Below are 28,000 nucleotides of genomic sequence, written 5' to 3' on the forward strand. Positions count from 1 at the left end.
TACTCGGGAGGCTGAGGCAGGAGAATGGCAGGAACCCGGGAGGCGGAGCTTGCAGTGAGCTGAGATCCGGCCACTGCACTCCAGCCTGGGCGACAGAGCAAGACTCCGTCTCAAAAAAAAAAAAAAAAAAAAAGAATGTTTAATTTTATGTGTCAACATGGCTAGGCAAAGGTATCCAGATAGTTGAGCAAGCATTATTCTAGATGTTTCTGTGAAGATATGTTTTAGATGAAAATAACATTTAAATCTGTAGACTATGAGTAAAGCAGACTACCCTCCCTAACGTGGATGGGCGTTATCCAATCAGTTGAAGACTAATTTGAAAAAGACTGACCTCTCCAGAAGAAGAGGGAATTCTCCCAGCATGCTGCCTTCGGACTTGAACTGCAGCTTCTTCCCTGTTTCTCCAGCCTGCCGGCCTACCCTAGAGATTTTGGACTTGCCAGCTACCTCTCAAACTCTCTCTCTCTGCTGCCATCCCCCACATATATATTGTTTCTGCCTAATATGGTCCAGGACCAGATGGCTTCATTGGTACATTCTACCAAACATTTAAAGAAGAATTAACAGCCGGGCGCGGTGGCTCAAGCCTGTAATCCCAGCACTTTGGGAGGCCGAGACGGGCGGATCACGAGGTCAGGAGATCGAGACCATCCTGGCTAACATGGTGAAACCCCGTCTCTACTAAAAAATACAAAAAACTAGCCGGGCGCGGTGGCGGGCGCTTGTAGTCCCAGCTACTCGGGAAGGCTGAGGCAGGAGAATGGCGTAAACCCGGGAGGCGGAGCTTGCAGTGAGCTGAGATCCGGCCACTGCACTCCAGCCTGGGCTACAGAGCGAGACTCCGTCTCAAAAAAAAAAAAAAAAAAAAAAGAAGAATTAACATTAATCTTTCTCAAACACTTCTACAAATAGAAGAGGGGTATACTTCCTAACTCATGCTATGAGGCTAACATTACCCTGATATCAAAGCCAGATAAAGACATCACAAGAGGGCTGGGCATGGTGGCTCACACTTGGGGAGGAACACTTGGGGAGGCCAAGGTGGGAGGATCAGTTGAGGCCAGGAGTTCAAGACCAGCCTGGGCGACGCAGTCAGATGTGGTCTCTAAGAAAACATTTAAAAGTTACGCAGGCGCGGTGGCGTGCACCTGTAGTCCTGGCCACGCAGAAGGTTGAGGCCAGATGATCACTTGAGCCCCAGGAGGTCGAGGTTGCGGTGAGCTGTGTTCATGCCACTGTCTTCCAGCCTGGGTGATGGAGCAAGACTGTGTGTCCAAAAAAAAGAAAAAATCACAAGAAAAGCAAATTACAGTCAATTATCCTATATACATATTGATGCAAAATTCCTCAAAAAAATACTCTCAAACCAAAACCAACAGTTTATTAAAAGGATTAGACATCATGACCAAGTGAGATTTATCCAAAGAATCCAAGGGTGGTGGTTGCACAGCGTTGTGAATGTAATAAAAGGAAATTGAATTGTACACTTAAAAATTGTTGGCTGGGTGCGGTGGTTCACGCCTGTAATCCCAGCACTTTGGGAGGCCAAGGCAGGTGGATCATGAGGTCAGGAGCTTGAGACCATCCTGGCTAACATGGTGAAACCCTGTCTTTACTAAAAATACAAAAAAAAAAAAAAAAAAAAGCTGGGCATGGTGGCGGGGCCTGTAGTCCCAGATGCCCGGGAGGCTGAGGCAGGAGAATGGCGTGAACCCGGGAGGCGGAGCTTGCAGTGAGCAGAGCTTGCACCACTGCACTCCAGCCTGGGTGACAGAGCGAGACTCCATCTCAGGAAAAAAAAAAAAAATTGTTGACCAGGCATGGTGGCTCACATCTATAATCCCAATACATTGGGAGGATGAGGCAGGAGGATTGCTCTGGCTCAGGAGTTCCAGACTAGCCTGGACAACATAGGGAGACCCAATTTCTACAAAAAAAAAAGTATTTTTAATTAAAAAATTAGTTGGGTGTGGTGACATGTGCCTGTGGTCCCAGCTACTCAGGAGTCTGAGGTGGGAGAATCCCTTGAACCTGAGAGATCAAGGCTGCAGTGAGCTGTGATGGAACCACTGCACTCCAGCCTGGGCGACAGAGCGAGACCCTGTCTCAAAAAACAAACAAAAAACCAATGCCAGCTGCCCACATTACTGGGTGGAGCTATCTGAACCTTTACTAGTTCAGAGCGGTGCCTGATTCATGAGTCATTTCTTTGCTTGAATAAATGGTTAAATTTAATTTGTCTAAGGTTTTTCTTTTTAACAGTGGCAAACACTGCTCAGGTGCCACAACTGACATCCTTAACAGCAAACCTAAGTCCTTCAGGAGAGGTCACGCCAATCACTAAACTCCATGTGCCTTGCCCACCCCCGTCCCCTGTCCCTTCAGCTCACCTTCCATATGTTGAGGGAATGAGCCTCTAAAGCAACCGAATCTGCTTTTTTTTTTTTTTTTTTTTTGACAGAGTCTTTCTCTGTCACCCAGGCTGGAGTGCAGTGGCACAATCTTAGCTCACTACAACCTCCGCCTCCTGGGTTCAAGCGATTCTCCCGCCTCAGCCTCCTGAGGAGCTGGGATTACAGGTGCCCGCCAACAAGCCCAGATAATTTTTGTATTTTTGTAGAGACGGGATTTCACCATGTTGACCTCAGGTGATCTGCCCACCTCAGCCTCCCAAAGTGCTGGGATTACAGGCGTGAGCCACTGCTCCCTCCCGGCGAGAATCTGCTTCTTAAGCTCACAAACTTCTCTTCTAGCTCCACTTTGGGGAATTACAAGGAATTACATTCCTTGGCTTGGCAAAGACATTTCCAGACTGGTGCCAACATGTTCCTGCAGCTTATCTCAAAACCCTTCCCTGCATGAACACCAAGTTCTCTGCAGCTAGGCTGAGGGGTTTGCTGTTCTCTTTGTATGCTCTGCGTACATTGTAGTGGTCTCCAGCCCATTCCCTTGGCAAACTCCTATGTGATCATCAAGACTCATTAGGACAGGCGTGGTAGCTCAGGCCTGTAATCCCAGCACTTTGGGAGGACAAGGCGAGTGGATCATGAGGTCAAGAGATTGAGACAATGCTGGCCAACATGGTGAAACCCTGTCTCTACTAAAAATACAAAAATTAAATGGACGTGATGGCATTAGCCTGTAGTCCCAGCTATTTGGGAGGCTGAGGCAGGAGAATCGCTCGAACCCGGCAGGCAGAGGTGGCAGTGAGCCGAGATCATGCCACTGTACTCCAGCCTGACGACAGAGTGAGACTTAGTCTCAAAAAAAAAAAAAAAAAAGACTCATTACAAATGTCACACTATGGTGGGTCTCCCTTAGTTCTCCCCAGACAGAATGGCTCTACTGTCCTGTGCTCCTGCCATATCTCTTATAGACAACAGTGAGAGTCCTTGAATTTCATACCACACCAGGGACAGGATCTTGAGCCATTCTATTTGAAATGTTAAGGGAAATGGTAACTCTCTGAAGTGGGTGGTCTTGGGGCCACCCAAGGAACTTGCATCCAGGTTACAGGTGTGTGGCCTCGACTGTGTCTCTGGTCTTCGGGTGCCCATTCCCCACCGCCATCCCCATACTCTGAGGGAAGGGCCTGAGCCATTGGCAGCAGCTGAGACAGTTAAATAGAAGAAGCAAAGTAGAAGCAGGGGAGGTGACCACTGTGCCCTGAGAGCAGGAGGGGCGAGCAGGCTGCACACAGACCAAGCACACGTCCCTCAGGTGGCCACGCCTCGAAGGCTGGACTTCGGCCGACTTGGACAGGCAGGCGAGTCAGGCTGTGCCCAGCAAGCCGAGGGTGCCTGGGCTTGCTCATTCAGTCACATTCACAGCCACCATGCCAGGGAGGACCTGGAAGCTGTGCCTGCTACTGCTGCTGGGGCTGGGACTGGGGTCCCAGGAGGCCCTACCCCCACCCTGTGAGAGGTAGGGTGTGGGGAAGGCAGCGGGAGAGGATGGCAATAAGAGGGAGGCTGGGATGAGATCTCAAGCTCTGGGGTCAGTACTTCAGAAGGAAAAGAAGAGATTATAAAGGAAGGAAAGAGTAGGGAAGAGAAGAAAATCAGGATTCCTGTGTAGCAGGCTCTATGCTGGGCACTGCACCTGCAGTCCTTTTTTTTGTTTTTGTTTGTTTGGGTTTTTTGTTAGAGTCTTGTTCTGTCGTCCAGGTGAAGTACAGTGGCACCATTCCACTCACTGCAGCCTAGACCTCCCAGGTTTGAGATTCTTTTTTTTGTTTTGTTTTTTTGGTTTTTTTGTTGAGACAGAGTCTCGCTCTGTCGCCCAGGCTGGAGTGCAGTGGCCGGATCTCAGCTCACTGCAAGCTCCGCCTCCTGGGTTTATGCCATTCTCCTGCCTCAGCCTCCCAAGTAGCTGGGACTACAGGCACCCGCCACCTCGCCCGGCTAGTTTTGGTATTTTTTTTTTTTAGTAGAGACGGGGTTTCACCGTGTTAGCCAGGATGGTCTCGATCTCCTGACCTCGTGATCCGCCCGTCTCGGCCTCCCAAAGTGCTGGGATTACAGGCTTGAGCCACTGCACCCGGCCAGGTTTGAGATTCTTGTGCCTCAGCCTCCTGAGTAGCTGGGATCACAGGCATGCACCACCACGTCTGGCCTGTCATTGACTTTTACCAAAATTTTCCACCTTTGGAAGGGAATTAGTCTTGGTGACTGTGCTGGGAATACAAGCGTGAGCCACTGCCCCCTGCCAGGACCTGCAGTCCTGATACCAGCTGCAGCTGCCAGAGCCTGGCCTGAGGTCTAACACCCTGTTGGCCTGACCCACCCTCCCTCCCTCTCCTCCTGCAAGCTGCCCCTTGAACTGTGCAGGCCTCTTCCCAGGATTGTTCTAGCAAACTTTCTGCTCCAGCTTCCTAGCCTGGGTGTGAGAGGCGGCCTAAGGGCCTGACCACAGCACCCGGGCTTAAGCCCTGACCCTAATACTCTCCTTGTGACCCAGGGCAGGTCAAAGCTCTTTCCTAACCCTGAGTTTCCATCACCAGGGACAGAGATGAGTGACCCTGTCCTGCCTCCTGGACTCAGGCAAAGTCTACCCTTCATTACTCATGGATTTATGGAGCTGTGGCCACATCAACCACTTTACCAGCTCCTGCAAGAACAATAATAATAGAAGCAAAACAGCTGGGCATGCTGACTCACGCCTGTAATCCCAGCACTTTGGGAGGCTGAGGTAGCGGGGGGATCATCTGAGGTCAGGAGTTCGAGACCAGCCTGACCAACATGGTGAAACCCCATCTCTACTAAAAATACAAAATTAGCCGGGCGTGGTGGCACACACCTGTAATCCCAGCTACTCAGGAGGCTGAGGCAGGAGAATCACTTGAACTTGGGAAGTGGAGGTTGCAGTGAGCCAAGATCGTGCCATTATACTCCAGTCTGGGCAACGAGAGTGAAACTCTGTCTCTAATAATAATAATAATAATAATAATAATAATAAAAGCAAAACAGTAACAGAAGCACAGTTTGAAGTAGAGCGAAGTTAGGACCCGCTGGTGCGGGTGAGCAGAGGGTGTGTTAGAGAGGACGGGGAGGAAAAGTGTCTCTGAGGAGGTGATGTGTGAGCAGAACTGTGGTAGGAACCATCGTTGAGCTGACCTGGGAGAAGACAGTCTATGCGTGGAAAGGGCCGTGCAGAGGCCCTGAGGTGCTCTTCAGGGATTGGGAAGAAGGCCTGTGTGATTGGGGCAGAGTGGGAACAGGTCTGGGGAGAGCGGGGATCCAGGCAACAAAGTTTGGGCTTGGGCTCCAGTGGTAGGACTACAGTCAGAGACAAGGGATTCAACAGGGGGTGCGTGTTAAGGGCGAGTTGACGGTGCTTGCCCATGACAATTGTGGAGTATAAAGGGGAAAAGTGTACCTGGGAGAGTTAATAGGTTTTGTCCTGTGCGATTGTAATGACGACTTCAGAGAGACTGGGTGGTCCAGTGTTTTGTCAAGCATTAGTCTGTTTGCCAAACGTAGGGGAAGATGACTTTATTGGTGATCCCTAAGACCAACCTCAGGCCGGTGATTCACTAATACTTCCAAACGGTTATACCATGATTATGGTTTCGTTCTTTTTTCTTTTTTTGAGATGGACTCTCGCTCTGTCTCCAGGTTGGAGTGCAGTGGCGCAATCTCGGCTCACTGCAATCTCCACCTTCTGGGTTCAAGCAATTCTCCTGCCTCAGCCTCCCCAGTCGCTGGGATTACAGGTGCCTGCCACCAGGCCTGGCTAATTTTTGTATTTTTAGTAGAGACAGGGGTGTTGCCATGTTGGCGTGATCTGCCTGCCTCGGCCTCCCAAAGTGCTGGGATTACAGGAGTGAGCCACTGCGCCCGGCCTTGATTATGGTTTCTTACAGTGAAAGGATACATGTTAAAAGCCATCGGAGGTGAAATATTCTAGGGCCGAGTCCAGGAGAAAATAAGCTCAATCTTCCAGTTTTTCCTCTCCCAATGGATTTATATGGACAGTACTTGATTTTTCCAGCAATAACATGGGACAGCACGCATGAAGTATTGCCAACCACAAAATCTCACCTGAGTCTTGGTGTCCAGTGTTTTTATTGGAGGTCAGTGATGAAAGCATGGACTACTTGTGTGGCTGACCTCAGTTACTCACTCCCCAGGTCTTCAGAGGTCAAACTGATACTGGGTGGCCAAAGGCCCCTGCCAGAAATCACATTATTAGTATCATATATCTGGCATGGCCCAAGGTCCCAGAAAAACAAAGACTTATCAGGCAGCATATTTCAGTAATTTAAATCTTATCTCTCAGGGCTGGTCACAGGCCAGAACTTTCTCTGAAACATGCAGGGTTTGAACACAGCAGACCTGCTGAGTCAATCCTTTCATGCACAAGCCACTTCTTGCATAATGAAGAATTTGTTTCGTCTTTGTCTTGGGTTCCTCCAAGGTCACCTCTAAGCTCTTGGAATCTCCCAAGTGATAGGAATATCTGTTATTCCTAGTGGTCCCTGATTACTGTTTTTTGTTTTTGTTTTGTTTTGTTTTGAGATGGAATCTAGCTCTGTTGCCCAGGCTGGAGTGCAGTGGCAAGATGTTGGCTCACTGCAATCTCTGCCCTCAGGGTTCAAGCGATTCTTCTGCCTCAGCCTCCCAAGTAGCTGGGACTATAGGCATGCACCACTATGCCTGGCTAATTTTTGTATTTTTAGTAGAGACTGGGTTTCACCATGTTGGCCAGGCTGGTCTTAAACTCCTGACCTCAAGCGGTCCACCCACCTCAGCCTCCCAAAGTGCTGGGATTACAGGCATGAGCCACTGCACCTGGCCTGATTTTTTGCCTGTCTCAACAAACAAAAAAATAAAACAAATAAATACCAAGTCCTGGTTGGTGAACACATTGATGAGCCAGGAGGGGAAACGTCCTGGTTCCATGGGGAAAGGACACAGAAGCTGTTCATTCAGGGCGCCCCTAGACCTTGCCCCATGTGTCTCTTCATTTGGCTGATCCTGGCTTATATTCTTGTAATAAAACTACAGCCCTAAGCATAACTGTAAGCTTTTCTGAGTCCTGTGAGTTCTACCAAATTATCAAATCTGAAAGGGTTATGGGAACCCCTACATTTGTAGCCTTTTGGTAAGAAGTGCAGGTGGCCTGGGGACCCCTGAACTTGTGGCTGGTGTCAGACGTGAGGCCGTCTCACTCAGGACTGTGCCCTTAACCTGAGTGTGGATTCCGCACTAACTCCCGATGGTTAGCACCAGGATTAAATTGCAGTATTGCAGTTGGTGTCAGAAAATGTGGATTTACTAGAATGACCCTGACTCACTGAAACATGTGGGTTGGGAAAAGAAAAGATGAAAGGGCAGGGGATGAGAAATCTTTCATTCTTGAGTGTCTACATGGTCACTCATGGTGTGAAGAACAGTCATGCTGCAATCAGTTACTGGAGGTAAAAGTTACCAGTGGAACTTAGAGATGATTGATCTCTAACTTTTGGGGAGTTGGCCCATGTGCATAGGAAAATGTATACCACTAAGAAGAAAAGCATATATACAATCCCTATAGATTTTTATCTGTAATAGTCAAACTGAAAGTAAAAGATGGGCCATGCTTAGATTCTGGTCGGTGGAATTACAACCTCCAGTCCTGCACTGTGGTACCAAAAGCACCTGCTGAAGCCCTGATGGGCACTGCAATGAGATTGAGAGAATATAAAAATGTGGCCAGGTGCAGTGGCTCACACCTATAATCCCAGCACTTTCGGAGGCAGAGGTGGGCAGATCATCTGAGATCAGGAGTTCAAGACCAGCCTGACCAACATGGAGAAATCCTGTCTCTACTAAAAATACAAAATTAGCCGGGCATGGTGGTGTGCACCTGTAATCCCAGCTACTCGGGAGGCTGAGGCAGGAGAATCACTTGAACCCAGGAGGAGGAGGTTGCAGTGAGCTGAGATCGCACCATTACACTCCAGCTTGGGCAACAAGAGCGAAACTCCATTTCAAAACCAAAACCAAACAAAACAAAAAACTGGTATGGGCTTGAACAGGTTTTATGTGGAGTGTTGCATCTCTTCTACCTGAATGTATTACAGGGATGGATATTGTATCTGACCAGGAAACATTTCGACTACCTAGTATTGTAAAACAGAAGGCATGGACATCCACTCATCAAGCAATATTGATTAGACATTCCAAATGGGAACCAATAAGATTGCCCAGCTCCACAGAGATTGTTAGCCTTCTCTGGAGCATAGACTGGACTTTATAGCAAAGGTCTTAGAGCACCTCCTGGCACGAGTGCTGGGACTTTGGACTAGAGAATTTCCGTGTGAGAGGTAATTATTGGCTCGCTATCAGACATTATTTGAAATTGCCCCTATGACTGAAGGATGTAACATAATCTTGAAACCTGAAATACCTATAATATCTTAGGTGATGTTGGAGAAATGCTCTCAGAGAGTGGGCAGGGCCCAGAAGAGTTCCATAATGAAGTGGAAATGACTGGATCAGGAATAAGCTCATGGGGGAATGCAGAGTTATTCAGTGTATTCAAGAGCAGAGAGATTCTCTTCCCCTAGGACTGACTTTGGACCCACTCATTAGATTCTATTGCCAATTGGACAGTGCCCTATTGACAGCTCTCAATTGACCAACAAAGAGCTATTTGGCTTATGGATGGCAGTCCCAAGGTGAATGAACAGCCTACTGTTTGGAAGGTTGTCACTCTGATCAAAGAAGGCAAGAACAAATCAGCTCTGTGGGCTGAATTGCATACTGTTTAGGTTTTTACTAACTCTTGGACAGTGGCCAATGGCCCGGCCATATGGTCAGGCAGAAGGACAATGGGAACCTTGTCTATATGGAAATCACAACAGGAATTTTAGGAGTGCATTAAAGCAGGTTATGTTGATGTCCATCAGAATAACCCCTTTCCAGGATCAAAAGGGAACTGGGGCAACAAGCAGGCATCCCTGTGTGCTCGCTTGAGGTGGCCACCTGTGTTCATGAGATAAATGGACATTGCAGGGCAGCAGCCATGCAGAGAAGGGCTGAATTTAGACTTAGTCCTCTTGTTCCCGCCGAGGCACAAAATGCCAGTAAGTACTTTTCTGTCTGCCAAAAAGAGAAAGACTGCACACGGCTGTGGGAAGATGACCTTGGAGGGAAGGCCCTGCACATACCTGGCAAGATGGACTGATTCTGGTAGGCCTGGAGGGCTACAAATGGGTCCTGACAAGAGTAGACACTGATTCTGGACTGGAGTTTGCATGGCCAGTGGTAGATGCAAATGCTCAAAATACTGACACTGTAAAAGGGTCAGAACAAAAGATACTCCACCAATTTGAACCATTGAGTTATATTTCTTCAGATCAAGAAACACTTTCATCTTCAGAGGAGTGGTTCCATAGAGAATTGGGATGGGCAGTTGAAGCATGTGCTATCTAAAACAGCAGGGAATAAGGGTATGAAAGGCTGGCTTACGTGCCTTCACAAGTATGTGCTCACACTCAGCATAAGGGGGCTCAAGGGTTTGTCCCTATTAGATAGATTCTTCTGCTTTTCTGGAAGTTAAAGGGAAGAGAGACTGGGGGACGATGACTAGCAATTCTTCCCATGTGGTATGACTATACCGTTTTCTTTCTTCCCCACATTAACTAAACTTTCTGTTTCCAGATGATTCAGTGGTTCCAGTAAATCCCAGTGGTCCCAGGACTGCAGATACATAGGATAAGAGTGGTTTACACACCACAGTTCTAGTGTTACGATATTCTGTGTTTTTTCTGTGTGCTTACTATTACCAGTGAGTTTTGTATCTTCAGGTGATTTCTTTTTTTTTTGAGATGGAATCTCACTCTGTCACCCAGGCTGGAGTGCAGTGGTGCGATCTCAGCTTACTGCAACATCTATTTCCTGGGTTCAAGCAATTCTCATGCCTCAGTCTCCCAAGTAGCTGGGATTACAGGCATGCGCCACCATGCCCAGCTAATTTTTTGTATTTTTAGTAGAGATGGGGTTTCACCATGTTGGCCACGCTGGTCTCGAACACCTGACCTCAAGTGACCTGCCTGCCTCAGCCTCCCAAAGTGCTGGGATTACAGCCCTGATCCACTGAATCCAGCGATCATTAACTTTTTTTTTTTTTTTTTTTTTTTTCCTGAGACAGTGTCTCACTCTGTTGCCCAGGCTGGAGTGCAGTGGTGAGATCTCAGCTCACTGCAACCTCCACCTCCCTGGTTCAAGCGATTCTCCCACTTCAGCCTCCTGAGTACCTGGGACTACAGGTGTGTGCCACCACACCTGGCTAATTTTTTTGTATTTTGTGGTAGAGACAGGATTTCACCATGTTGGTCAGGCTGGTCTCAGACTCCTCAAGTGATCTTTCTACGTCGGCCTCCCAAAGTGCTGGGATTACAGGCATGAGCCATTGTGCCCGGCCCAGGTGATTTCTTTTTTTTTTTTTTTTTTTTTTTTTTTTGAGACAGAGTCTCGCTCTGTCACCCAGGCTGGAGTACAGTGGCCAGATCTCTGCTCACTGCAAGCTCCGCCTCCCGGGTTTACGCCATTCTCCTGGCTCAGCCTCCCGAGTAGCTGGGACTACAGGCGCTCGCCACCTCGCCCGGCTAGTTTTTTGTACTTTTTAGTAGAGACGGGGTTTCACCGTGTTAGCCAGGATGGTCTCGATCTCCTGACCTCGTGATCCGCCCGTCTCGGCCTCCCAAAGTGCTAGGATTACAGGCTTGAGCCACCGCGCCCGGCCTAGGTGATTTCTTACTGCGTGTTAACATCCTATTCTTTCTGACCAAAGTACACTCTTTAGCATTTCTTGTAGGACAGGTCTGGTATTGATGAAATCCTTCAGCTTTTGCTTGTCTGGGAAAGTCTTTATTTCTCCTTCATGGTTGAAGGACATTTTCACCAGATATACTATTCAAGGGTAAAAGTTTTTTTTTTTCCTTCAGCACTTTAAATATGTCATGACATTCTCTCCTGGATTGTAAGCTTTCCACTGAGAAGTCTGCTGCCAGACATATTGGAGCTCCATTGTATATTATTTGTTTCGTTTCTCTTGCTGCTTTTAGTATCCTTACTTTGTCCTTGACCTTTAGTTTGATTATTAAATGCCCTGAGGTAGCCTTTAGGTTAAATCTGCTTGGTGTTCTATAACCTTCTTTTTTTTTTTTTTTTTTTTTTTTTTTTTTTTTTTTTTTTTTTTTTTTTTGTTTTTTTTTTTTTTCTTCTTTTTTTTGTTTTTTTTTCCCCTTTTTTTTTTTTTTTTTTTTTTTTTTTTTCTTTTTTTTTTTTTTTTGAGACGGAGTCTCGCTCTGTCACCCAGGCTGGAGTGCAGTGGCCGGATCTCAGCTCACTGCAAGCTCCACCTCCCGGGTTCACGCCATTCTCCTGCCTCAGCCTCCCGAGTAGCTGGGACTATAGGCGCCTGCCACCTCGCCCGGCTAAGTTTTTGTATTTTTAGTAGAGACGGGGTTTCACTGTGTTAGCCAGGATGGTCTCGATCTCCTGACCTCGTGATCCGCCCGCCTCGGCCTCCCAAAGTGCTGGGATTACAGGCTTGAGCCACCGCGCCCGGCCTCTATAACCTTCTTGTTCGTGGATATTGATATCTTTCTCTAGGTTTGGGAAGTTCTCTGTTATTACCCCTTTGAATAAATTTTCTGTCCCTATCTCTTTCTCTACCTCCTCTTTAAGTCCAATAACTCTTAGATTTGCCATTTTGAGGCATTTTGATTGTATTTTCTAGATCCTGTAGGTGTGCTTCTTTGTTGTTTATTCTTTTTTCTCTTGTCTCCTCTGATAGTGTATTTTCAAATAGCCTGTCTTCAAGCTCACTAATTCTTTCTTCTGCTTGATCAATTCTGCTATTAAAGGACTCTGATGCATTCTTCAGTATGCCAATTGCATTTTTCAGCTCTAGGGTTTCTGCTTGATTCTTTTCAATTATTTTAATCTCTTTGTTACATTTATCTGCTAGAATTTTGAATTAGGACTGCAGATACAAATGCAAGAGGCAGGAATTACTCCTAAGCAAGAAAGTATAACTATATTCTTCAACTTTTATGTGAGAATTCCTAAGGGTCTGATGGGGCAGGTTGTGCCTTCACCTTATCTAGCAAAAATGGGGCTAACAATAAATACAAATATACTGCCTACTGCTCAAGATAGCTTACTAGTTCTGTACCTATGTAAGCCTGCCCTGTATGAATGGGAGTGGACCGAAGGAGAAGCATTTACAAGACAAGTGTTTCTACCTACAATCTGGATAAACACAGTGGCCTAACCCAATGTTCTTTCCAAAGGTGGAAAAGTTTGGGTATAAATGGAGAACAAGAGGTGTAGTAGCTGGGAATAAATGAGTAAATCCATGCATTAATAAGAAATGCAATGAGGGAAGTCCACTATTACATTAATGCTTAGAAAGAAGATCAGAGAAAAAGATGCTATCGCCTCTTCATTCAACTATACTTGACGCCTGAAAGGGTAAAGCCATATTTTGCCAAGACCACTCCTGCTCTGGAAACTGACAAGATCAAAGGGGAGCCTGCCAGCCTGAGTGGCCTTATCCTGGGAGACATTTTGTCATATGATCTGGTGATGAACAGGACTAATTATTAATGACAATAGGACTCTAGTAATGTGTGAACATCTTTTGACTCTTAATTTTCAGGTTACATCTACCATAGTGCAATATGATAAAGCACTGGCGTTGTTGGCAAGATTATAATACTAATATTGAGGGTCACATGTATTGGGAAATTGAGCTAAACGCTTCCCATCTCTACTTCCACACTAGCTCCTCTAAATTTTCAATATATTCATGTTGATACTATCCCTTTGTCGTTACAAAAATGCTATTCCAAATGCAGTTGCTCAGGAAAGTATGACTGTTTTGCTACAAGGGATCTATGGGTAAAGGCTAGGGACTGGACTGTTGTATAACAGAGTTTGTCCGTTCTTTGACCCAGGTTGCTGGGAAGTAACTTCTAAGCTCTTGCAATTTCCCAAATGATAGGTGTGTCTTCAGTATTCATGATGAGGCTCTAGATGGATTATACTAATTAGCTGACTCAGGATGAGGACTGGACATGCCAGAAAGACCAACCTGTGTGTTTGGAGAGGTGGGGCTTTGATCCAAGTGATATCAGCCTGACCTCCCAATCTCTGAGTAGGGGAGTGGAACTGGAAATTGATTTTTTTAAAATAAAAAAACCTTACATTTATTTAATATTTAAGACACTTGAAGCCCCTCACTTAATCTTTTGTTTTGTTTTGTTCTTTTTTCTAATTTTTAAATTTTGGAGGTACATAGTAGGTGAATAGATTTATTAATTACATGAGATATTTTGATACAGGCATGCGATGGGTAATAATGACACCAGGGTACATGAGGTGTCCACCACCTCAAGCATTTATCCTTCATGTTACAAACAATCTGATTATACTCTTTTAGTTATTTTTAAATGTACAATTAAATTATTTTCGGCTACAGTCACCTGTCGTGCTAGCAAATACTAGGTCTTATTCATTATTTCTGTTTCTGTGTACCATTAACCATCCCCACGTCCCCCCGATGCCTGCCACTATACCACTACCCTTTCCAGCCTCTCCTAATTGTCATTCTACTCTCTATCTCCATGAGTTCAATTATTTTAATTTTAAGCTCCCACAAATAAGTGAGAACATATGAAGTTTGTCTTTCTGCCCCTGGCTTATTTCACTTAATATAATGACCTCCAGTTCCATCTATGTTCTTGCAAATGGCAGGATCTCATTCTTTTATATGGCTGAATAGTACTCCATTGTGGATATATACCACATTTTCTTTATCCATTCATCAGTCGATGGACACTTAGGTTGCTTCCAAATCTTGGCTATTGTCAATAGTGCTTCAATATATTGATTCTTTTCTTTCGGTCATATATCTAGCAATGGGATTGCTGGATCATATGGTAGCTCTATTTTTAGTTTTTTGAGGAACCTTCAAACTGTTCTCCATAGTGGTTGTACTAATTTACATTCCCACCAACAGGGTATGAGAATTTCCTTTTCTCCACATCCTCACCAGCATTTGTTATTGCCTGGCTTTTGGATAAAAGCCATTTTAATAAGGATGAAATGCTATCTCATTGTAGTTTTGATTTGCATTTCTCTGATGATCAATTATATTGAGCACCTTTTCATATGCTTGCCATTTATATGTCTTTTTTTAAAATTTATTTTCTTACTTAAGGAAATGTATGTCTGCTTTTCAGTAATGTCTATTCAGGTCTTTTGCCCATTTTAAATTGGATTATTAGCTTTTTTAATAGAGTTGTATGAGTTCCTTATTTATTTATTTATTTATTTTTATTTTTTATTTTTTCCGAGATGGAGTCTTGCTGTGTCACTCAGGCTGGAGCGCAGTGGTGCAACCTCTGCCTCCTGGGTTCAAGCAATTCTCCTACCTCAGCCTCTCGAGTAGCTGGGATTATAGGCATGCACCACCACACCTGGCTAATTTTTGTATTTTTAGTAGAGACGGGGTTTCACCATGTTGGTCAGGCTGGTCTCGAACTCCTGACCTCAAGTGATTGGCCTGCCTTGGCCTCCCAAAGTGCTGGAATTACAGGCATGAGCCACTGCACCCAGCCCATATGAACATTTTAACAATATTGATTCTTCCAATCCATAAACAATGAACATGGAAAATCTTTCTTTCTTTTTTTTTTTGAGACATAGTCTTGCTCTGTTGCCGCCCAGGCTGGAGTACAGCAGCACAATCACAGCTCACTGCAACCTCTGCCTCCTGGGCTTAAGCAATCCTGCCACCTTAGCCTCCCAAGCAACTGGGACTACGAGTGCATGCCACCACACCCAGCTAATATTTTTGTTTTTTTGTAGAGACAGGGTTTTGCCACCACGCCCGGCCAAGGTTTACCAGTGTTTTGTTGAGGATTTTTGCATCAATATTCATTAGTGATACTGGCCTGTAGTTTTATTTTTTATTTTTTGATGTGTCTTCATCTGGTTTTGGGATCAGGGTAATACTGGCTTTGCAGAATGAGTTTAGAAGTATTCCCTCCTCCTCTAATACATCTTTTTCTCTAAATGCTTCTCCTTGTTAAAAGTAAATTTGTAGGCCAGGTGCCGTGGCTCATGCCTATAATCCCAACACTTTGGGAGGCCGAGGCAGCTGGATCGTCTGAGGTCAGAAGGTTCAAGACCAGCCTGACCAATATGGTGAAACCCTCTCTCTACTAAAATACGAAAATTAGCCGGGTGTGGTGGCACATGCCTGTACTCCTAGCAACTTGGGAGGCTGAGGCATGAGAATTGCTTGAACAAGGGAGGTAGAGGTTGCAGTGAGCCGAGATGGTGCCACTGCACTCCAGCCTGGGCAACAGAGTGAGACTCGGTCTCAAAAAAAAAAAAGTAAATGTGTTAGGGATAAAAGACTTTAAGGTGAAAAAATAGGATTAATAAATTCAGCATGTTCCATGATGGGGGAACCTATCTCCCTTAGAGTTTTTTCTATCTCATGGACAATATTTGTTCCACCATGTATGCTGTTGCCATTTTGCATTAAAGGCCTGAGTGCCTTTAGGATACATGTTTTGTACCCAGAATTTGTGAGTTCCCCATACTAGGGTTAGATGAGTGGTCATCACACCTGGGTGTAATTAGTTTGAGTATGCCATAAAGCCTCCCATAGCCTTCCTTGTCTCAGCATGGGGCTGTTCCCCAGGAGAATTTGGACATATCATGGGATGCCTACTGCTTTACTACTATAAGAAACCCATTTGGGCTGGGCATCCTGGCCCATGCCTGTAATCTCAACACTTTGGGAGGCCAAGCCAGGAGGATCACTTGAAGCCAGGAGTTCAAGACCAGCCTGGGCAACATATTAAGACCCGGTCTCTACAAAAAAACATAGAAAAAATTAGGTGGATACGCTGGCATATGCCTGTAGTCCCAGCTACTCAGGAGGCTGACATAGGAGGATCACTTGGGCCTGGGAGATTGAGGTTGCAATGAGCTGTGATTGCACCACTACATTCCAGCCTGGGTGACAGAGTGAGCCCTTATCTAAAAAAATAAAAACTAGGCCAGGTGCAGTGGCTCACACCTGTAATCCGAGCACTTTGGGAGGCTGAGACGGGTGGATCACCTGAAGCCGGAAGTTTGAGACCAGCCTGACCAAATAGAGAAATCCCATCTCTACTAAAAATACAAAATTAGCCGGGCGTGGCGGCGCATGCCTGTAATCCCAGCTACTGCTACTCAGGAGGCTGAGACAGGAGAATCACTTGAACCCGGGAGGCAGAGGTTGCAGTGAGCTGAGATCGCGCCATTGCACTCCAGCCTGGGCAACAAGAGCAAAACTCCGTCTTAAAAAAAATAAAAAAATAAAAAATAAAATAAAATTTTTTTCTATTCTGTTTAACAGCTTTTCATCCACAAAAACAAGGATGATCTGCATTTGTGCATGGAGCTCATTGGAATAGGCTGGCCATGCTGCTGCTATATTTCGTTCATTTTAACTGGAGACCTTTCTAAGCATTCAATGATCAAGGTTTACGGTTACACAGTGATTACTCTGCCAGGAGTTGTAAACCACATAATCCGAAGGCCCCAAAAAGAGTAGTTCCTGGAAATTCCTTCCCAAATGGTATCCTTCGTAGTAGACGTAACCTGAAAATTAAGAGTCAAAAATCTCTGGCACATTGCTAGAGTTACATTCTGTTGTCAGCAACTGGAGCAGCTCATCCTCATATCATATGACCAAGTCTCAGAGCAGTGCCACTCAGGTTTGCAGGCTGCCATTTGACCTTGTCAGGGCCCAAAAGCAGGAGTCGTCTTGGCAAATGCATGGCTTCCCCCTTTCAGGCATCCGGTATAATCATGCTAAGACACAATCTTACTCTCTTGTTTTGAGTCTCTCCAGGCACCTACATGATATTGCATTCCCCTCATTGCATAACCCATTTACTCTTTCCTTTACCCTCAGCTACTGCGTCTCTTCCTCACCATCTGTCATTGATCTTTTTTCATTTGTTTTTGTTTTGAGGTAGAGTCTTACTCTATTGCCCAGGCTGGAGTGCAGTGATGCAATATTGGCCCACTGCAACCTCCACCTCCCGGGTTCAAGCAACTCTCCTGCCTCAGACTCCCAAGTAGCTAGAATTACAGGCATCACCATACCCAGCTAATTTTTGCATTTTTAGTGGAGACGGGGGTGTTGCCATGTTGGCCAGGACGGTCTCGATCTCCTGACCTCCTGATCCACCTGCCTCAGACTTCCAAAGTGCTAGGACTACAGGCATGAGCCACCACGCCCAGCCTATCATTGATTTTTACCAAGTTTTTCCACTTCTGGAAGGGACATTAGGCTTGGCCACTGTGCTGATCCACATTGCCAGCACTAACAGTACTGTTGCAGGTGTCTTGCCCTCAGTCCGCTGCCAGTCATGTAAGGAAGAGTTACAAAGGTGCGGAACTAGTGGGCTATCTTGACCACTAGGCAACATGGCTTCATTCACTAAGAAGCCAAATTTAGCCAGATACTGTGAAGGCACAACACATCCTATCAGACCCTTAGTAAATCTGGCATAAAGGTTTAAAGGTACAGTTGCAGTTTTTTCCTTGAGAATCGTCCCTTCTTCTGACACTCACATTTGCAGTTCTAGTCCTGGGGCCACTGTATTGGGCAGGAAAATGTAGTTGAGATGATTTGGGAACAAATCATATAGTTATACCAACAACTTCGCCCTCCCTCTTCCCAGATCTCCCAGAAAAATTAGGGGAATCCATCCAATGGAGACCTCCCTTTGCTCCTCTCAAGTTGAATGTGAGCACACACTTTTTTTTTTTTTTTTTTTTTTTAAAGACAGAGTCTTGCTCTTGTTGGCCAGGCTGGAGTGCAGTGGTGTGATCTTGGCTCATTGCAACCTCCACCTCCCAGGTTTAAGTGACTCTCCTGCCTCAGCCTCCCAAGTAGCTGGGATCACAGGCGCCTGCCACCACACCTGGCTACTTTTTGTATTTTTGGTAGAGATGGGGTTTCACCATATTGCCCAGACTGGTCTTGAACTCCTGACCTCAACTGATCCACCGGCCTCGGCCTCCCAAAGTGCTGGGATTACAGGTGTGAGCCACCGTGCCCAGCCAGAGCACACATTTTTGAAGGTATGTAAGCCACCCCTTCATGCTTTTATCTCCCTCCCCCCACTATAGACAGCAAACGTTTCAACTATCTGTTCCAATTTTCTATCAAAGCGCTACTCTGAGGATGGTATGCAACACCATATGTCCATTTGCTGTGGTATTGCTTGCCCCGTTGCTGAACGCTAGATGCTGTCAATTGTGTTCTTTGATCTGAAGAAATATAACTTGGTGGTCCACACTGGTACAGCATCTTCTGTTCTAATATAGCATCTTGTAGTATTTTGCACATTTGCATCTACAACCTGATATGCAAAGCTACTTTAATGTGCCCTTTACATTTCCATAGGGTTATGCCCCAGGTGGGCAACACTTTAGTAGTTCAGTTTTTCACTGCCCATCTGCCAGGCCATTGGCTACGGCCCATGAGTCAGTAAAAACCCAAACACAGGGGCTTTTATCATTTGATTCTTCTATCACTGCAAGGAAAACAGCACGCAATTCAATCCACTGAGATGATTTGTTCTTACCTTCTTCAAAGATTTTCCATCCTCAGTCAGAGTGCAAAGGCCTTCCAAACAAGGTCTTTCTACCTATAAACCAAGCAGCTTTTGTCATTCAACCAAGAGCTGTTCAAAGGGCCCCTATGTGGCACTAGGATCCATCAGCTCCTCGGTGCTTCCAGAGTTGACCCAAGGGGGAAAGAGGCTTCCTGCTCCTGAATACCATGAGCACCTCCTTGCATTCCCTGAGCAGCACGCTCCTGAATAAACCGTTTCCATTTTATTCAGAAACTCTTCTGGGCACTGCCTTCATTACGGAGTGTTCCTCTGACATCACCCAAGACATTATGGCTATTTCAGGTTTCAGGATTATTTTGTATCCTGCAGTCATGGAAGCAGTTTCTGGAAACACTCAAGAGCCAGCTAGTAATTGTCTCTCAAATGACCTACACATACACTGCACCTGGAAATGTTCTGGCCCAATCTCAGCGATCACCACTGAGTGCACCTCCCAGGTTTCTGCCATAAGCCCTTCCGATTGAGTTTACACAGGGCCATTGTACAGAGAATTGGCCACACCAGTATGATTAAAGTGCTAACCTCCCTTTGTCTACCAGCTATTCTACACCATCTCAAATTAGCCACCAGTGTGGGCTCAGGCAGTCAGACAGGCACTTTATTGCCCGAAGACCCTACTTGTTCCCTCAGCCCTGTATGTCACTCCAACCCACAAACTCCTAACACACACACACACACACACACACACACACACACACAGCCCTTGTCCAGTCCCAGGGAACATGCCTTGACCAGTCTGCCACAGACTCTAGCCTTCTCTTCTGTCCCAGTGGGGTGCTGGTGGTGACCTGACCTGCTCCTATCCCTGTCTCTGCAGCGAGATTTACTGCCACGGGGAGCTCTTACACCAAGTTCAAATGGCCAAGCTCTACCAGGATGACAAGCAGTTTGTGGACATGCCACTGTCTATAGCTCCAGGTGAAGCACCTAGGGCTGAACCTCCTCTCCAAAGAACCTTCTCTCTAAAGAAGGCAGGGGGCAAGAACAAGCAGAGAGGCCCCTGTGATCAGGGAGTGGCTTGTGACACCCTGCTGACCCCTCCCTGCTGCCTGCTCTCCAGAACAAGTCCTGCAGACCTTCACTGAGCTGTCCAGGGACCACAATCACAGCATCCCCAGGGAGCAGCTGCAGGCGTTTGTCCAGGAACACTTCCAGGCCAAGGGGCAGGAGCTGCAGCCCTGGACCCCTGCAGACTGGAAAGACAGGTATGAACTCTGGACGGGGAACAAGAGAGGGTCCCTTCCAACCGAGCTGCCTCCCTGAACCCTGGGGGGCCTGTGTTCTTCCAGCCCCCAGTTCCTGCAGAAGATTTCAGATGCCAAACTACGTGTCTGGGCAGGGCAGCTGCACCAGCTCTGGAAGAAGCTGGGGAAGAAGGTATCAGCGTCCTGGGCCTGCCCAAGGCCTGGCCAAGGGAACTGGAGAGAGGAATGTGCCTGGGGCCCACAGTGTCTCTGGAGCACAGATCGGGCTTCTTTTTCTGAGAAACCAGTTCCTGACCCCTGGGTCCCCAAATAGAAGCCCTCTAGAAAGAACTTTTGAGATCAGAAGCGCAGCATCTACTTCTAATGCCTCGCCTCCTCCAGGAAGGCTCCCCAGCCTCCCTAGGAAACCCCAGCCTGCCCTGCCACCTCCAGGCTGCCCAGTACTGGGTAGATGTTCACTGCCTGCTGGGCTGTCTCCTTCCTTGAGCTCCTTCTCAGGAGGCCTCCGTCTCAGGAAGAGTCAGTGCTACTGCTGCTTGGGGCCAGGCCCTGTGCTCAGCCCTGTCCTGAGCTACTTTGCTCACCTATATCCCCTCACCTGGGGAAAGGGTTTGGGGTTTTACCCCTACCTGGCTCAGAGAATGGGGGTGATGGGACAATCCTCTGAACCTGGTTGGGTGGTGGCAGCAAGGATGGGGAGTAGAGGGGAAATGGGGGGCTGGCACCCCCTTACCCACCCAGCCCACCCTGGGTCTTTGTAATGGCCGCTGCTTGGTGGATACCTGCCCGGTGCCTGGCTGAGTGGTCGGGTCTTCTACCTGGCACCAAGTTGAGCCAGGACTCCCAAGGCCAGAAGGTGACAGATGAGGACCCCAGGGCTCCCAGCGGCCAGGCCTTTATCACATGGCTGAGCAGCAGGGGAGCCAGAGCTGAACCCAACTGCCTGGCTCCAAAGCCTGTGACTCCCGGAGCCTCAGATTCCCCAGCTGCCTGCGGCCTCTGCTTCCATGGGGATTCTAGGCTCCCCTTGCCCTCTCTCCTGATTCCAGATGAAGCCAGAGGTTCTCAGCCACCCTGAACGGTTCTCTCTCATCTACTCAGAACACCCCTTCATTGTGCCTGGCGGTCGCTTTGTGGAGTTCTACTACTGGTGAGCGCCCAGGCCTGAGAGACCAGGGGGCCTGCAGGACTGGCAGTGGTGCAGAAACCCAGGGCCAGCAGGGTGTCTTGAGCAGGGCAGAGTGCCCCACTGGCTGGTGTGCAGGGCAGAGGGAGACAGTAGGGTGGTGCCTAAGCTGCCCCTTCCCCAGGGACTCCTACTGGGTCATGGAGGGTCTGCTCCTCTCGGAGATGGCTGAGACGGTGAAGGGCATGCTGCAGAACTTCTTGGACCTGGTGAAAACGTGAGAGGGGGCCAGGCACTTCCAGCCTAGGTGGGGAGGATTGGCAGGTGTGCCATAGGCCTGGAGCTGGATTGCCTTGGTGCCAGTTGCTGGGGAGAAGGCATCTCAGCAGGCCTTCCTCTTGGCAGCTATGGGCATGTCCCCAATGGCGGGCGCGTGTACTACCTGCAGCGGAGCCAGCCCCCACTCTTGACCCTCATGATGGATTGCTACCTGACTCACACCAACGACACCACCTTCCTACAGTGGGTACCACCCTTCTTGTGCTGCTCTGCAGACCCACCCCCCACCTCAGACCTCTCAGGGCTGGGGATGGGCAGCGCGCCTGGGCTGAGGTGTTGTCTGCTTCACTCCAGGGAGAACATTGAGACGCTAGCCTTGGAATTGGACTTTTGGACCAAGAACAGGACTGTCTCTGTGAGCTTAGAGGGAAAGAACTACCTCCTGAATCGCTATTATGTCCCTTATGGGGGACCCAGGTGAGGAACTGCACAGCCCACCCCTCAATCTCTTACCTGCTCACTCTGGTTAGAGCATCACAATGCCCCGGGCAGGAGGAGGAGTGACTTAGCCTGACCTCTCAGATGGTGACACCGAGAGCCCTCTGCAATCCTGGGCTGTGGGGGCCCAAGGGCAGTTGGATCAAGATGGCTCAGCCTCCTCTTGACCACAGAGGGGCTTAGTAGCTACTAGTGCCGGGCTGCCCACCTCTCCTCTTTGCCAGGCCTGAGTCCTACAGCAAAGACACAGAGTTGGCTGACACCTTGCCGGAAGGTGAGCAGCAGCAGGGTGAGGGAGGGCTGGGGGCAGGGCGGCTGAGCACCTCTGTGTCAGGCTCTGGTCTCCGGTCATTGGCTGCCTATCCTGCAGGCGGGACTGGCTGGGTTCCCTGCTGTGTCCTCACAGGAGACCGGGAGGCTCTGTGGGCTGAGCTCAAGGCTGGGGCCGAGTCTGGCTGGGACTTCTCTTCACGCTGGCTCATCGGAGGCCCAAACCCCAACTCGCTTAGTGGCATCCGAACCAGCAAACTGGTGCCTGTTGACCTGAATGCCTTCCTATGCCAAGCAGAGGAGCTGATGAGCAAATTCTATTCCAGGCTGGGTGAGCACCCCAGGAGGGAAGGGTAAGCAGGGAGTCTGGTTTCCTGCCTCAGACTTGGCAATAGAACTGGAAGTAGGACCCTGGGGTGACAGGCCTTCAGCAACCCAGCCTGTCGAGCCCCGCCATAGTGGACGCCTGCACTCACATTTGTGTACCAGACAAGAGGACAAACGGAGCCCACCCTAATCCCCTCTTCCTCCCTTTCTTACTGTGAGGGTCTCTAGGGTCTGTGAGGGGAACCCTAGTCCACACATCCAAAATCCATCCACTCCCTCTCCTCAGACAGCTGTTCTTGACCCCCTCAGAGCTAGGGGAATCCACTCAGCCAATACCATTGGGAGGATAGACCCTGGGACAGATCAGCTCCAGTGGTTCCCTGGGAGCAGTGTGGGGCCATATGCTCAGGAAATTCCAGGACCTAGAGACCAGAAGTGTGCTCGGTTCCAGGTCGGCACATCCCCTTGGTCATCAGGGTGTCTTAGCCCTTGCAGAGAAACACAAAGGGTGGAGGCCAAAATAGAGCCACGAAGGGCTTGGGGCCCGCAGGCAGGGCGCTGGCTACTGGGTCTAAAGGCAGCACTACCCCAGGCAACGACTCCCAGGCCACAAAGTACAGAACCCTGCGGGCGCAGCGCTTGGCCGCCCTGAATGCAGTCCTGTGGGATGAGGAGACCGGTGCCTGGTTCGACTACGACCTTGAGAACAAGAAGAAGAACCAAGACTTTTACCCATCCAACCTCACTCCACTCTGGGCTGGGTGTTTCTCTGACCCTGGCGTGGCGGACAAGGCTCTGAAATACCTGGAGGTGAGGACACAGCAGGTGGCTCGGGTCCACTGCAGGCAGCACCGCCCCCTCCCGACCCTGAGCAGGACCTGCAGGGGAGGCCGCTTCCTCCGGCTGTGCCTCTTGTCCCAGCCTGCGGGTCCTGCGGAGCCACCGGGGGTCATCTGTGAGCCAAGAAGAAAAGAGTCAAGAAGGGGACATCTGGCTTCCTGTGGGGCCCAGTATCCTGTCCTGGCTCCCAGTCCAGCCCCACTCACAGTCATGGGAATGTCTGGGACCTTCTAGGACAGCCGGATCCTGACTTACCAGTATGGAATCCCGACCTCTCTCCAGAAGACAGGCCAGCAGTGGGATTTCCCCAATGCCTGGGCCCCCCTGCAGGACCTGGTCATCAGAGGTAAGGAGGCAGGGCTGGCACAGCCAAGGGCCCTCCCCAGGGTGTAGAGGTGGGCCTCCCTGGTGCTGGGGAGGCGTTAACAAAAGATGCAGGCCCCGTGTCCTTTCTCTCACTCCTCTGCTCTCCTGGCCTCCACTCGGCAAACATTTATGTCCACCCGACCTGTCCAGTGCAATCAGTCCTGTTTGCCCTTCAAACCAGCGCCCTCGATTAAGGGCAGTTTGGCCCGTGGTCTCAGAAAGGAAGTCTTAGGACCCAGGCCTCTTTCCCTCCTTGGGGAGAGTAGGGTGCAGCCTCTGCTCTGTCTGGGATGGGAGACCTGGAGGTTGAGTCCTGCCTGCGATGGGGTCTAGGCCTGGCCAAGGCACCTTTACCTCGGGCCCAGGAAGTGGCTTTCCAGCTGGCTCAGAATTGGATCCGAACCAACTTTGATGTCTACTCGCAAAAGTCAGCCATGTATGAGAAGGTGAGCAGGCCTGAGCCCTCCCGCCACCCCCAGGGCGTCCCAGTGTTGAGGTGGGTCAGGCTTGGCAGCAGGGCCCAGGGCCAGCACAGCTGGGATGGTGGCGGCACCCAGTGGCCGCTCCTGGGCACTGCAGGGGCTGCTGGGCAGGCAGAGCAGCTTCTCCCCAAGGGCTCCGGTTGTTTGTTGTTCCTGGAGCTGGGGGCAGTGCCTGACCTACACCCCACCCGCTTGTCCCCAGTATGACATCAGCAACGGTGGACAGCCTGGTGGGGGAGGAGAGTATGAAGTTCAGGTGAGCAGGCCAGGGGTGGGCTGGCCAATGCCCTACAGGGAACTCCTGGGCTCTGCTGCCCACGACCCCCACCCCAGGCCTCAGTGTGCTCACCTGCATGTCGGCCCAGGGGACGAGCTGACTGGTGCTTCCTATACTGCTGGGGTTAGGCAGGGCCAGTGCCCCTGGGGAGAGAGCCCACAGCCCCCACCAAGGGTCTGGGGCTTCCCCAGAAACCGGGCCCCACTGCCCCGCCTCTCCCAGGAGGGCTTTGGCTGGACGAATGGCGTGGTCCTGATGCTGCTGGACCGCTATGGTGACCGGCTGACCTCAGGGGCCCAGCTGGCTTTCCTGGACCCCCACTGCCTGGCGGCCACCCTTCTGCCCAGCCTCCTGTTCAGCCTCCTGTCACGGTGACAGCCCTCCCCTCTTCACCTGGCCCCAGCTCCTGTCCCATTAAACCTCTGCACCAGTTCCCATCTTCCCCTGCCTCTTCATGCCCTCCTACCTCCCAGCCTGTCCTCAGAGTGAAGTGGGGGGCAGGTTCATGACCTGGAGGTCATGGGTTAGGGCCTAGCTCCCTCCTGGAACCTTGAACAGGGTGGAAATCCTGCTCTAGGGGGAAGACCTATCCCTGCTACCCCAAGTGCCCCAGCGCCAAGTCCCACACCTCCGGCCTTCCACTCACTTCCGTAGTCCAAAGGCTTTATTGTTCTGCTGAAATGCTTACAAATACTGAAAACCCCCAGCCTGGGCCCACGCAACCAAGGGCTTAATGCTGGGAAGGAGAGAAGGGGAGGTGGGCTTTGTGTTAAGGCGTGAAGGGCGAGGCCGGACAGCTGGAGGCCTGGTCCTCCACTCTCCATTTCCATCGCCCTTCGGAGGCTGAAGGAAGGGCAGTGGCACCACAGGGCCCTTCCCCTCTGCTGCATCATCTCCTGCTCAGGCTTTCCCTCTAGGAGCATCAGAGGAATCCTCTTTCCCTGTCGGAAACTCGACCCTGTACAGAACTCAACTATAACCTTTCTAGCTTCCCCTCCCAACTGCATTGCTCCTCCTCTGTTCCCTAGATCCCCCGGCTTCATCCCTTCTGGCTCTAAGCAAGGCACCAGTGGAAGGGAGAGGGCTGGACTGGGGGGCTGGCAGGCTGTGCATAAGGGCTGAAGACACAGGCATGGGGCAGGGAACAGGTGTTCAGTCCCTTTCCCCCAGCATGAGATGCCCAGGGGCCTGGGCTGGAGAGATGATGGCACGTACCCTCAGATGGCCCATAGCTGAAGCAGTGGGCTGGGCCACAGAGCTGCAGCAATTAGTATGTAACCATGGCAATGAAGCAGTCGCTATGGTAACCATGGTGATGGGTCTGCAACTAGGGGATGGAGCTGGGACCTCAAGGATGACACTTGAGATCTCTGGCCCTTGAGCAAGGTGATACAAAGGATATGGGAAAGGAGAACAATGGGGCAGAGTGGGGTTTGAGAAGTGGGAAGTGGGCTGCCTGAGCTATTACCCCACTCTGGATGTGGTTCTGCTCAGCCCCCAAAGCCCCTGGCAAAGGGGTCTGAGGCAGGAGGGGATCTTTGGCAGCTTATGGTACCATAATTTGTCTTTTAGAAAAGAGAAAACAGGCTGGGGAGAGCAGGTGTCAGGTCGGAGCTGAGGCCCTCTCTGTAACAGCTCCTCAGCCCTGGCTGGGCCCGGGGCAGGACCCTAAACGGTTACTGCAAGTTCTGGGCTCCCAGGAGGCAGCAAAGCCACTTCCACTTTTCTTCTTCTGGCTGGTTCTTCAGGAGGCCAGAGCCCAGAAACTCACAGGACCAAGCTCTTTACAGAATATTAAAGTCTTCTTATACAAAAGCCTCAGTTGTGCTCTGCCAGGAGGCCCACAGCAGTTAGTTCATGAACTGAGTGTAGCCCTCAGCCCCTGTGACGATGACATCCATCCAGATGCGCATGGCCTCTGCAGATGGGGCCACCATGTAGTACAGCCGGTCATGGGTCTTCACGCAGAAGGTGAGGGCTGGGTTTGGGCTCTGCCAAGGGAAGAGAGGAAGGTCTAAGATGGGGCTCACCCATGCCCAGGAATAGTCTCACCTACCTCCCTATCTGCCCTTTCCCCTCCCAGCCCCCAGAAAGCCCTGGAGCTTAGGACTGAGTCCTAAATAGGCCCAGAGCCTAGTCCCCACCAGTCCATGTGAGCCCCAGGCTGAAATGTTCCCTTCTCACACCACAGCAGTCCTGGGCTCTCTAAACTCCCTGGACCCTGACAGAGCTATACCCTGACAAGGGGGGCTCTGGTCCTTGACACCCCAAGTTCAAAAGTGAGTATCAAGAGGATCAGACACAAAGGGCTATTCCAGTGAGGACCAGAGTTTCCTCTCAGCAAAACACGGGCAGACAGAAAAAGCTATAAGTAGGGTACTAGGCCCCGGGACCCCAGAGGAGCAGAGACCAGGACTGGGGTGGGCATCAGAGGGTTGGTGGCAGGGAGGCTGACTTGCATTAGGGAAGCAGGCCCCAGCCTCAGATATCTCCTGTGTATCAATTTCTCCTATCAAATCTAGTCTCTGAGGGTCCCCTCCACCCCTTCCAGCCATCCCTTCTGTATCAGCCCCCCATGGGGAGATATCCTGCTGTCATTTCCAGGAGAGGAGGGAGGCAGCAAGGAGAGGGAGGCACCCAAGCCCAGAGGAGCTTCTTGCTCTTTGCAACCTGCTTTCTGCTCCTCTCTTGGGCCTGGGGGAAGTGAGGGGGGATGAAGGGGAGAGTCAAGGGTCAGGGATGAGTGAGGTACAGGAGGTATTAATGTGCTGGTTACAGCTAAGTGGGGAGGGGTACCTCAGTCACCATAGTGAAGCGGAAAAACCTCTTCTGGGAAGGGGAGAGGGAGAAAGGAAGAGAAAGTTGACAAAGAGAACAAGGACTGGGTTGGAGCCTCTGTAGAGAGCAGGCTGGAGGCCTTTGCTCCCAGAGCCCCACCAGGCCACCCCTTCCCCATGGCTGTCCCTCTGGCCCCCCTCTGGTGCCCTCCACCCCTGACCTTGGCTGCACTGCGCAGGTGGTCGTAGTACACTTCCTCAATGGCCTGGAAATAGATGACTCCCTTCAGCTTCGTCTCATGCTTGTCTGCAAAGCAAGTAAGGGTGGGCTATGGAGCCA

At 49.6% G+C, this 28,000-nt stretch overlaps 2 protein-coding genes and 1 long non-coding RNA gene across 40 annotated transcripts in view; 1 reads left to right on the plus strand and 2 right to left on the minus strand.

Moving 5' to 3' along the window:
• The window catches only part of TREH (trehalase), a 45,793-nt gene that overhangs the window by 7,013 nt on the left and 10,780 nt on the right, over window positions 1–28,000 (plus strand). The window contains exons 1-15 of one of the 7 annotated variants that reach the window (XM_003910792.5): window positions 3,287–3,927; window positions 20,031–20,131; window positions 20,274–20,418; window positions 20,503–20,590; window positions 21,468–21,568; window positions 21,729–21,821; window positions 21,950–22,066; window positions 22,178–22,300; window positions 22,546–22,595; window positions 22,728–22,922; window positions 23,511–23,728; window positions 23,993–24,104; window positions 24,458–24,570; window positions 24,809–24,862; window positions 25,106–25,322. In XM_003910792.5, coding sequence (XP_003910841.3) covers window positions 3,839–3,927; window positions 20,031–20,131; window positions 20,274–20,418; window positions 20,503–20,590; window positions 21,468–21,568; window positions 21,729–21,821; window positions 21,950–22,066; window positions 22,178–22,300; window positions 22,546–22,595; window positions 22,728–22,922; window positions 23,511–23,728; window positions 23,993–24,104; window positions 24,458–24,570; window positions 24,809–24,862; window positions 25,106–25,258 — 1,752 coding nt within the window. In that variant the 5' untranslated portion in view covers window positions 3,287–3,838 and the 3' untranslated portion in view covers window positions 25,259–25,322. Of the gene's footprint in view, window positions 1–3,281; window positions 3,928–20,030; window positions 20,132–20,273; window positions 20,419–20,502; window positions 20,591–21,467; window positions 21,569–21,728; window positions 21,822–21,949; window positions 22,067–22,177; window positions 22,301–22,545; window positions 22,596–22,727; window positions 22,923–23,510; window positions 23,729–23,839; window positions 24,105–24,390; window positions 24,571–24,808; window positions 24,863–25,105; window positions 25,323–26,455; window positions 27,969–28,000 lie in introns of those variants that run through there. The other 6 variants (XM_009187410.4, XM_031652905.1, XM_009187411.4 and 3 more) reach the window with 6 other exon arrangements.
• On the minus strand, window positions 1,062–22,729 carry LOC108582060. 3 transcript variants are annotated; one of them, XR_001895202.3, is made up of 5 exons: window positions 22,645–22,729; window positions 22,337–22,554; window positions 19,163–19,225; window positions 6,546–6,674; window positions 1,062–1,268 (listed from the first exon to the last, which is right to left on the minus strand). It is a non-coding gene; the product is annotated as an uncharacterized LOC108582060 (long non-coding RNA). The 3 variants fall into 3 exon arrangements; XR_004177333.1 differs by lacking the exon at window positions 22,645–22,729 and having other exon boundaries at window positions 22,337–22,635; XR_004177334.1 differs by lacking the exons at window positions 19,163–19,225; window positions 22,645–22,729 and having other exon boundaries at window positions 22,337–22,635.
• Window positions 25,530–28,000, minus strand: part of PHLDB1 (pleckstrin homology like domain family B member 1) — a 51,878-nt gene continuing 49,407 nt past the window's right edge. For 22 of the 30 annotated variants that reach the window (XM_031652901.1, XM_031652899.1, XM_031652898.1 and 19 more), the window contains 3 exons: window positions 27,882–27,967; window positions 27,680–27,712; window positions 25,530–26,874 (listed from right to left, as the gene is read on the minus strand). In XM_031652901.1, coding sequence (XP_031508761.1) covers window positions 26,734–26,874; window positions 27,680–27,712; window positions 27,882–27,967 — 260 coding nt within the window. In that variant the 3' untranslated portion in view covers window positions 25,530–26,733. The remainder of the gene's footprint in view (window positions 26,875–27,679; window positions 27,713–27,881; window positions 27,968–28,000) is intronic. The other 8 variants (XM_003910784.5, XM_009187442.4, XM_009187435.4 and 5 more) reach the window with 1 other exon arrangement.

This window comes from Papio anubis, chromosome 12, assembly GCF_008728515.1.
Source record: "Papio anubis isolate 15944 chromosome 12, Panubis1.0, whole genome shotgun sequence".
In the NCBI taxonomy this organism is placed as follows: domain Eukaryota; kingdom Metazoa; phylum Chordata; class Mammalia; order Primates; family Cercopithecidae; genus Papio; species Papio anubis.